The sequence below is a fragment of the Chionomys nivalis genome, chromosome 8, assembly GCF_950005125.1.
Source record: "Chionomys nivalis chromosome 8, mChiNiv1.1, whole genome shotgun sequence".
Lineage (NCBI taxonomy): Eukaryota > Metazoa > Chordata > Mammalia > Rodentia > Cricetidae > Chionomys > Chionomys nivalis.
In genome coordinates this window covers 15,370,047-15,380,438 of record NC_080093.1, presented here as the reverse complement: position 1 = coordinate 15,380,438, position 10,392 = coordinate 15,370,047, and the positions used below count along the sequence as shown (strand labels likewise).

The 10,392-nt window shown below is 57.0% G+C and overlaps 1 protein-coding gene across 2 annotated transcripts; it reads right to left on the bottom strand.

The window, feature by feature from the left end:
- Positions 1-4,218: 4,218 nt before the first annotated feature.
- On the bottom strand, positions 4,219-8,146 carry Lbx1 (ladybird homeobox 1). Of its 2 annotated transcripts, XM_057778999.1 has the most exons (3): positions 8,100-8,146; positions 6,422-7,128; positions 4,219-5,762 (listed from the first exon to the last, which is right to left on the bottom strand). In XM_057778999.1, exons 2-3 carry the CDS (start codon positions 6,744-6,746, stop codon positions 5,242-5,244), a joined length of 846 nt encoding a protein of 281 aa, XP_057634982.1. In that variant the 5' UTR covers positions 6,747-7,128; positions 8,100-8,146; the 3' UTR covers positions 4,219-5,241. The 2 variants fall into 2 exon arrangements, with proteins under 2 accessions (XP_057634982.1, XP_057634981.1); XM_057778998.1 differs by lacking the exon at positions 8,100-8,146 and having other exon boundaries at positions 6,422-7,256.
- Positions 8,147-10,392: the final 2,246 nt, after the last annotated feature.

The window sequence follows — 10,392 nt, the reverse complement described above, 5'->3', positions numbered from 1 at the left end:
AGAGATAGAATGGATTGCCAACAGCAGCCGAGAGCCTGGGAGGGTAAAGATGGGGCCCCAAGAGAAACTGAAGATGGGAGGTGCTTCCGTCCAGAATTTACTCTCCCACCCCCACAGGGAACAAAGCCCAGGAACTTCGGTTTCCTTCATTTCAGTACTAAGAGCCTGTTCATTGGGAGGCTGGGTCTGTGGCTTCACCTTGGGGCACAGGCTCATAGGCCAGATTGCAATACCTGCACAGGAATATTCTAGAGATACAGCGTTTTACCCCTGCGTCCCAATGGCGCCGCCTAGCTCAGCTAGCTTTCCCCTTTAGGAAGTCCACGAAATTCACTATTGTACACTAGCAGTCGGCCCTCCTCACTTTTGCCCACTCAGGTCCCCTGTCCCCTTCCCCTCTGGCCTCGCATCTCTTGCTCTTGCCTACACTAGCCTCTTATTTGGCTCTTTCTCTCACATCTTTGAGGCTCCCTGTGTCCCTTCTAAATGCATATGTTTGGGGAGCAAATGTGCTTCCACCACAAATGTTTTCTGGGTCCCAAGAAGGGGGTGTTTGTTGGTGGGTAAGGAGAAAAGCCCCGGTGTTCCTGGGTTCTGGTGTCTGAGTGCCAGCAGGGCTGGGTGAATGAACTTTCCTGGACCCGTTGGCTCAAAAGGGTGGGGAGAAGAGGGGGGGCGCGGCAACCGGCAGGGGCGGAGGGGAGACGGGCAGCCCCAGCCCGTCCCTTTCAGGGGGGACTCATGCATCAAACTTCAATTTTCCGGACGATTGAATTAGTGATTTTTTTCTCCTGAACTAAAATACACTTAAGTCTTTGGGATTAATTACCACGTTCTGGTCCCTCAGACTGGAGTATTACTTATCGGAGCTGCGTCTGACACTGGCCCGACACCTCGTAAAATAAGGAACTGCGCCTCCCGGCCTCACCCAACGCGCCGACCGCCAGGCCACCGCGCCGGGAAAGGCGGAACCGCAGGCGCAGAGGAGGCACGCTCTGGCCGCGCAGCTCGACCGGTCCGAGCGAGGAGGGGGCTCCAGTCCACGAAATCGGTCGCGTCCGGGTCTCAACAAGAATCGCCGAGGTCCGGGACGCAACCGAGAAGGAAGAGACAAATACTCTCCCTTGGTCATCCAGGAACCGAAAGTGGGTCCGCACAGGGCCGGGATTCCCAAGGAAACAAATTTGCGTTGGTCGCAAGCGGTAAGAGAACTCCAGGCGAAGGGTCGAGCCTTAACGAACTTCGCCTAGAGTGAGACTAGAATCCGCGGCCCTACACACGACCCATGTCACATTCAAACATGAAGAAGAAACAGATAGGCAAAGTCCACGGCCAACTCGCACAGAGCCCACTCCTGAACGTGCTAACAGCACACAACCTCACTAGAGACAGGCACCCTGTGAGAGTCTCTGGAGACAGGTACCCTGTGAGAGTCTCTGGGGTGTCACCTGGAGTTCAAGGCCCTCTTGCGTCATAGGTCCCAAAGGCAAGACCTGGGTGGTGGCCAAGGCCATTTGAGCTCCCCTGGACCGCATGCTGGCATCAGATAGCTTAGAAGATGGCCGGCTAGGGTCCCGGCCTCCCAGTATTGAAGCCCCTTAGCCCTCGCCCATGATTAGCGGCTTCCCCTCTGTCTGTTGTTTGCTTGACCCAGCCTAGAAGTCAGTGACTGCAGTCAGGCCTGGGTAAGCGCACCCTGGCGCGCCTCAGAAACCCAGGGTCAGCGGGCAGAAACACGCTCTGACACTCCGGTACGCCCCCCACCCCCAAACTCTGTTGATCGGGGCTCCGGTGCTGACCGGTGCTCACCAGCTGGGGCTCAGCCTGAAGTCTCGGGTACACCTCTTTCTCTCTCCCTCCCTCCCTCCCTCCCCTCCACACGGTCACTCCTTTCTGCAACTCGATTTCCTTTCGAGGCCACAGACACAACGAATTACTTCCGTCTCTCAAGGCCTGAGTCTTCTGCCTCCTCCTCCAAGAAGCCAGTGCCACCCTTGAGCCTGAAGCTGGGAGCTGGGTCTCAGCCTTTGGCAAGCAGCACTCCCCTTATGGTCGGGTCGACAACGACGATTTCCTAACAGTCACGACTGCTTCCGAGCCGCGGGATTAGATTGGGAGCTACTTGAGGGCAGCGACCAGATCTACCTCGTTTCAATTTCCCTAGACACCTGCACACAATAAATACTTGCTGAATCGATTTCCCCCTTTATTTTATTAATCCTTCTCCTTCCGTCTTCCCTTCTTTCTTTTCCTCCTTCCTTCCTCCCTCGTTATTTTTTATTTCTTGGTTATATTCAATTGTCATGTTTTTCAGGCTCATTAAATCCATTTAGAGACAAAAGAATAAAAGGCAGAAGAGAAAGGGAGGGGGAGGAAGGAAGGGGGAGGGGACGGGAGGAGGCCAGAGAAGCAAACAAATAACCCGCTTTAACTAGACGGGCGGATAAATGGCCCCGTTTCTCCTCAGCCCCGATGCGCCTGCTTAGCTGCGCGCCCCGCGGGCGCCGCAGCTCGGGTGGGCTCAGCCCTAGGGCCGCCGCCCCCAGCCCAAAGGGACCCAGCAGGGCCCAGCCCAGGGCCTGGATGCGCAGAGCGGCCGGAGGTGCCAGGGCCGCTTCATTGGGATTCATGGGCGTGTTGGGCGGGCGGCCCGGGGGCTCCGGGCGCCGGGTGGGGGCCGGGCGGGGGGAGGAGTGCGCGGCGGGCGCAGATGCCCGGGTGACCGCCGCGCCGCGGTCCCTGCGCCGCCTTTGTGCCGGGGAGGCGCGCGCGGGGACCTAATCCATCAAATTGTCTACAAATTGTGAAGAAAATTCAAAAACCATATGGTCGCCAGCGCTGGCGCGCTCTGGGCTGCGGAGGGCCGCGGCCATGCCCGCACCGAGAGCCGCGGGGGGCTGGGCCCGGCTATTGTCGCCTGTCAGCGGCCGCCCGAGCCCATTCGTCCCGGCCTTCATGGTCCGCACTCCGAATTACAGACCCATCCATCCTAAGAGAGGGCGATTTATGTCGCCCGGAAGGAACCGGCCGCACGATCGCGCGGCTGTCCGGCCTCCTCTTGCCTTCTCTCGTCCCTGTCGTCTCTTCTCTTTGCGTATTCCCATTCTTTTTCTCCTTCGTCTCCGTCTCTGTGCCCGTTTCTCGGTGTCTATAAATGGTTCTCTCTCCACCCTGCCTCTCTGTCTCTTACATTCTCGCTCCGTTCTTCGTGTCTTTCTATGCTCCTTTCCCTGTTTCTGGCTGTCTCTTAGCTTCCTTCTTGGACACACACGTTCCTGACTCAGGCCCCGGGGCCCCATCGCCTGCCTGAGACCAGATGCGCGTTTCTCACATCAATTTTTCGGAGAAAGGGAGCCCAGCGGCCTGGAGGCGGGACCCAACTCTGGTGACAGCGGCCACTCGCCAGTCCGGCGACAACAAAAGCCCAGAGCGGACACCCCCCCCCCCCCGCGCCCCACAGCTCAGGAAAGTGAAAGCCTCCTTAGCCCCCACGCCAGTCTCCCAAAGTCGCTAGGAAAGCAGGAAGTCCCTGAGATACCGATGGTTCTGCTGCTACCCAAGTTATGGGCCAGCGTTTGCAAATGTTACTAGAAATGTACTACAACCCCCAGAAGCTTTGGGCTTGCGTTCCGGAAGCCCACAAGTGCAATTCTGCACTTCCTAGCTGCCTCTAGCCTTACACTCTTTTACGGAATCCTAAACCAGGCTGAAGCCCTCAGGGCAAGACCAAAACTTGGGTGTCTCCAGGCTCCGCCCTGATCTTCACTGAGTGACACCAGCCAGTGTCTCCGGGTTTAGCAGGTGTCCAGGAAGCACAGATAGACTACCATGCTCAGCGATGGAACACAAAACTGTGGGGCAGTCTTGCCTCACCTTGGTGCCTTCTGTGTACAAACGAGTTTTCTGTCACTATCAACAAGGCTAGTTTTTTTTTTTTTTACCCCGACCCGACGAAGCAGACTTCTCAGTCCATTTAGTAGCTGCTGCATGCTTAAGGGGCCTGGGCAAAAAGCCCTTCCTCCCATTGCTTCCCTGTTGTCCCGAGCCCCCAAGCCTGCCCTGAAACCTCTCCCCCAAATCTCCAAGGCCTTCAGGACCCACAAGGGGAAACAGGAACATTCTTAACCTTCAGCTGTTTTGGGTAAATTCAGCCCATTCTTGCAAATGCGGTCGCGGCCCATTCTAGTAAAATGGCAAAGACTTTATTTATCAGAGAAAGTGGCCTTGGGTACAGTCGGAGAAAGAGAGGGCAAGGGGCAGGAGCTGGGAAGGGGCATCCGGAACCCACCCTCAGCGGACCACCCTCGTTGGTATGGCCAAGTGGAAACGGGAGAAAGATGTTGACAGACAAACCCAAAGCTGCAGAAAAGATGAGGGTGAGCCTTTGGGTCGCCCATCTTTAGGTCTCTGTCACATGCAAAAAGGAAAAAAAAAAATCTTAAAAGAGTAAAAAATAATTCCAGGGCTTTGGGTTCTGTTTTCGATGGTTGCTTGAATGTTCCCTTGCTTTTTCCCTAAGAGCCAGACTCCAGCAGTCAGTCCGAGAAAAATGCAAGAAGGTTTGGAGAAATTTTAAAAATAGTGTACATAGGGAGGCAGACACGCCATCGAAAACAGACTTCTCTGGCTAAGAAAAAAAAGATCGGTTTTGAAACTTGCAAGTCAAGGCTCGGCTGTCCCCCTCACCCCATTCTCACGCAGGGGAAAAAAAAGGCAGAAGGAAATGAAAAGTCAACTGTAATAGGCCGAGGGAGTGAGCGAACCGGTGCATTCGCTACATGCAGAGAAAAATGAAAACAGCTTCTAGACCGCAGGAGTTAGTGTTCGCAGCTCTCCTGTCCCCGCCTCACCGTCAGCCGACCTGGTAGCACTCGGGCTTTGATAAAATCGAAATATCTGAGATTAAAAAAAATAATAAAATAAAATTAAGAAAAAGATCAGGCTGCGGTGGGAGGAACCCTCTATATAGGCTTAAATATTTATACAGAAGCCATACAGAATTGCACGGCGAGGGCTTCCGGGGGCGGCGGAGGCCGCGTGTGGCTGCCGGCCCTGCCGGCCGGCCCGGATTTATTGCTTTGAGAGGGAAGAGGTGGCTGTCAGGAGCCAAGTCCGGGCCCCGGAACACGGGTGGAGGCAGGAGATGCAGAGGAGGTCCCAGCTCCCCTTAGCGGTCCGGTCCGGGAGGCGGCGGGCATGCGGGCGCTGGGGGCCCGGGAGGCAGAAGGTCCAGGGCGCTGCTCAATCGTCCACGTCGATTTCTTCGTCTTCCTCGTCCTCTGAGCAGTCCTGGCTGCTGGCTCGCTGGTTCGTGAGTGGAGAGGCCGGCGAGAGCTGCAATGGCCCACCGCCCGGGGCTTGCGGGGCTCCTGGGGGGAGCGCGGGAGAACCGGGCCTAGACTTGGCCCTGCCGCAGCCGCCACCGCCGCCGCCCGAAGCCTCCGAGTTCTGCTCGAGTTCGGCCAGTGCCACGATGTCCATCTGCCCGCTGGGGCCCAGTTTCTTGGCGGACTCCACGTCGGCCTTCATCTCTTCCAGATCCCGCTTGAGCTTGGCGCGCCGATTCTGGAACCAGGTGATGACCTGTGCGTTGGTGAGGCCCAGCTGCTGCGCAATTTGGTCGCGATCTGCCGGGGACAAGTACTTCTGGTACAGAAAACGTTTTTCCAACTCGTATATCTGGTGGTTGGTAAAGGCCGTGCGTGATTTTCGTCGTTTCTTGGGCGTCTGTCGTTGCCCGAAGATGGTCATCCCATCGCGGCCTGGAAAGAAATGACAGTGTACGCTCGCAACGGGAGAGTGAAGACCCCACCCAGACTCTATCCCATAACTCTCTACCAGACCCAGGCCCATCTCGCTGTTGTTCCCTCTTCAATTTGACTCCAGTCTCTATACCAGAGCAAGCTGGGCCATGGGAAACCTCCTGTCTTTGATCTCCTGGAATTCCCTAGGAAAAAACGTTTTGATCTCTGCTCCCTAAGAGTTGATCTGAAAGACTTGAAGTCTCACAGAGTGCAGAGAAGCCAAACAGAGACTCCCCAAATGTATTGTGAACACGGATTTTCCACCCCTTCCCAATGGCCCGACTCCATCCTACTCAGAAGTTTCCAGGAAAAGATTCTCTTCCCCACTACAGGAGTAAAGTCAGGGGGCATCCAAGCCGATGGGGACTCTAAGAAGCCGGTCAGAGTTCAGCGAGAGCTTGGGTTACCCCCACTTCTCTCAGATCACCCCCGACTCAGGACGCAGAGGTCCCTAGGAAATAGGGTCCTGCTTCACCTATCTCTACTCCCATCTTGGCTGCAGAAGCTAGGACAGGAGGACCTGACGGACGGCCGGCGTGGGCAGAGGCAGGGGAGTTAGGAAGTACTGGGCGCTGAGTGTGGGCGACTAGGCGCAGGGCAATCTAGGTTGTGCTTACCTTCGGCTGCCTGCAGGACGCTGACCTCCAGTCCCTTAAAGGTCTTGCTGGCGAGCTCCTCCAGCGCGCACAGCGGCGAGGTCTGCGAGAGCAGAGCGCGGCCGGCCAGGGGCAAGCCGCCCGGCGCGTGCTTGTCCGCGGCCGCCAGCAGGTGCGCTGCCCCACACAGCGAGTAACTTCTCCGCACTGACGGCTTGTTGAGGATGTCCTCGATGCTGAACGGCGTCAGGGGCTTGTTGGAGTTGGCGGGCGGCGGCAGGTGGTCCAGAGGGCTGCGCCGCCGCTCCTCCCCCGGCGCCGCCTTGCCGTCCTCCTTGGAAGTCATCTCGGCCTCGCTTGGGGGCCCGGCCGGGGAGGCTCGGGCCGCGGGGACCCAGCCCACGGGCAGCTCGGGAGCCCGACTGTGCGAAAGGAAGGCAGGAGGCCGCAACGGGCAGGGTGCAGACGGACAACGGGCCGATTAGCGCGGCGACCCCGGCAGGCGGAGCGGCGCGGGGCCCCGGGAGGAGAGCGCTGACGCGGACGCCGCCGCTGCCGCCGAGGTTTCCAGATAGCCCGGGCCGGAGCCGGGAAGCGCCGCGCCGGGCTCCAGTTTCGCCAGCCCCGGTGCTATTTAAAGGTGTCAGGTGGCTCCGCCGCGGCGGCTCCTGGCCCCGGGTCCTGGCGGCTGCAGTTGGAAGAGCCGAGGCGAGGGCGCCGATCCCGGACTGCGAGGGGAGGCGGAGAGACGGGGCAATTGACTATTGCTAACAAGTTAGCCTTGATCGAGGAGTAATCAATTATCTGCAGCGGCACTTCTCTTTCTCTCTTCGCTCTCCCGTCTTTCTCCTCTCTCTTCTTTCTCTCTGTTCTCTCTCCCCCTGTCCTCTCTCTCTCCCTCCCTCCCTCTCTTCACTCCACTCTGCTCCCCCCCACCCCGTCCGTCTCCTCTACCTCTCCCTCGCCCTCTCTTTCACTCTCTGTCTGTCCAATGCAGGCGGCTCTAAGTTGGGAAGCTCATTAATTAGCGGGCCGGGGGTAGGAGGAGCCGGCTGGAATTAGCCTGCCTAATGCGCCTGTCAGTCCCGGCTCTCCGCCGTCCTCGGCCCGAGATGTTTGTAAATTACATTAGAGGCGCCTTTAGTGCTCCCGAACCTGGGGTGACTAAAAAGCTACCGCCCCCACCCCAAACTGAGAGCCGCACTCCGGTACACCAGTCTCCCGCCGGCCTGGCCGGACGCGATGACAGAACCAGCCGGGAGGTCTCAGGCTCTGCAAGCCGCGGCTGTGGAGCTAGAGAAGGGTACCAGGAGCCCCAATCGTCGAGTGACGCGGCCGCCGCACGGGCCAGGTAAGAACTGGAGCCCGGGCGGGTCCCCGCTACTGCCCAACGTGGACTTTGATGATTCCAAATCAAGAACCCATCACCCCTATTCCCAGACTCTCTTGTCACCCAACCGCAGCCCTGGGCCGTGTGCCTGGAAAAGGAGAAGCTAAAGACTCCCGGGGGCTGGCCCCTAGAAGGTCAGAGCGGGCTTCACAGCCCTGGGTGGGCAGCACGGGACAGAGGTGGGGATCCTAAGGGTTGGGGGAGGGGAACAATTGGAGAGCTCAGTCTTCCCCACCCCGAGAGGCGGAGGGAGGAGTTGGCAGTTCTGCAAGCCTCTCCCCTGGCCTGAGCCTGAGGCGGGCGCCCTACCTCCTTCTGCAATCTTGCACACTCTTTCCTCCCGCCACGGATCTCGGGGCCAGCTAGGGCCACCTCACGTTTGACGAAAGGCGTCTGACGGAAACTCAGCCGGGTGTCGGGGTTACTCGGGCGGGTTGCGGGCTTCCCCGCTGCTGTTTGCCCGGGCCAGGGCCGGGGCCCCGCTGCCCGCCCCGCCCAGCCGGGCACAGGGCTTGAGTGTGTTGCACGGCCGACTCCAGCTGTTCCGGATGCGGGGTGGGGACCGGGAAGGGGCCTGGCCACGGCTAGGGCTGTGCTCTCGGAAACTCGCAGCGAGGCCGGGGAACCAGTGAGGCTCGTGGCTGTGGGCCTGGAATGTCTCAATGTTAGGCGAGCGTTTTGTGTACACCATTATTTGAAAGTGTTTTTTTTTTCCAATGTGTGTATTTATGTTTGGTTCTCCGTGTGTCTTTCTTTAAACGTTTATGAACCTCTGGGCATACAAGCAGGATTAAACCTCAGCTGCGCCTTTCTTTTCCCTTGAGGTACGGCAGTGGGGCTGTGCTCTGGGGCCCCTTTCTCTTGCTAGTCCATCTGGTTTGTGTTGGGCCCTAATTTTCCACTTCTTCCCTTGGAAAAAGGAGGGAAGGAAGAGCGTGAAGAGGGTGTAGGAACCAGGAGGAAGAACTGTTCTCTCCACGAGCTGCACACAGCAGACTCGCTTTGTTTGTAAACTCCTGAGTGGCCTGTGTGGTTCAGAAGCACAGTTTGGGCCAGAGAAGGGTTCCAAGAGCAGCTGGGGAATTGGTGGACCCCAGCAGGGAGTGGGGCTAAAAGGATGGGACCCTCCTTGTCGGATGCAGAGAAGGAGAGGGAGAGGGAGAGGGAGAGGGAGAGGGAGAGGGAGAGGGAGAGAGAGAGAGAGAGAGAGAGAGAGAGAGAGAGAGAGAGAGAGAGAAACTTATCTTGCTCTGGGACCGAACAGGTTTTCTCTGTACAAGGTCCTCTGCACATCAGAGGTAGGCTTACTTGTCTCTAGTTTAACTGATTGGGAATCAAGGTTTGTAACTATCTGGATTAAAGGGGATGGAGTATAGAAAAATAATTCTTGCCTGGAGGCCCCAGTGTGGTGAGGGACCAGCCTGCTTGGGAATGTTTGAAGCTGGCATTCTACTTCCTTCCCAGTCCTCACCTTGCTTTTTCAGGAGATGGGGAGTGAGATGGGGGAGTACTCTGAGGCAGAAATAGTGATAACAGAGGTCCTACCCCACCCTCCAGATCCATCCCAGGTCCTGATGCCCTGATGCATCACCCACTGTCTCTCAAACAGCATCTGCCTCTGCCATTCCTGAAATCCTGGAAGCCAGGAGATGCTAAGCCGAGTATCCTGAAGTTAAAGTCTAGGGACTGGTGGAGAGGAACCCGAGGGAGAGAAAGCCAGGAAAGACAACATACATCTGCTCTCTCTGGACTTCCTGCCCTCAGGATCCTGCTCCTGCCCCTTGCTAGTATAACACCAAGCCCTCTTTGAAGACTATACCTTAAGGTTAAGACCAGGGCCTAGGATGGTTATCTCCCAGTTTCTGAGTAACTGCCAAGAGGGGTGAAATGTGTCCCGGGAAGCAGAAAGACCCTGTTCTCTGGGATTTTTGTTCACATGTTCATGTCAAGGGAGGGCATTCTACTGTCATTTGCTCTTACCTCCACGCACCTCCCCTTCCTGCCTTGCCCTATCCTGTGGATTTATTTCCTTGGCCTAATTGGTTGGCCTCTCAGGGACGAGCTCGGGAGCACAGCCAGTTTGAGGGTGCAGGGAAGTATGGTACCACCTGGCATTTGGTTGTTTCAGTTCATTTTGCCCAGATCACTTGTGCAGGCTACCTTGAAACCTGTTCAACTGCTGCAACCTGAAGGCCTACCCTATCTTTAATCCCCTAGCCCTCAAGAGAAAAAAAAATGTGTGACAGGACCAGGATCTTCTAGAATCCTGGGAATCCCAAGTTCACTGGCCTCTGGTATTCCTCCTGAAAGAGAAATTGAGTCTATTATGGATTGGTGATAGGATCCTTCCCCGCTGCCACCCCACCCCACAGTTTTAGACCCTTGAGTGCAGGAGCATCAGTCAGGGGCAGGACTCTAGCAACCTGGACTTACCCAATCCTAGGAAACATCCAGCTCTTACCCATCAAATATGTCAGATAGGTTTTCACCCTGCAAATAAGGTCAAAATGATTCTACAGTGGGAGGGGAATGGCTCTGGGCCAGACTGTGCCAGTTTAGAGGAGTTGAGAGGTCCCAAGACTCAAAATGGAGCGGAAGTTTC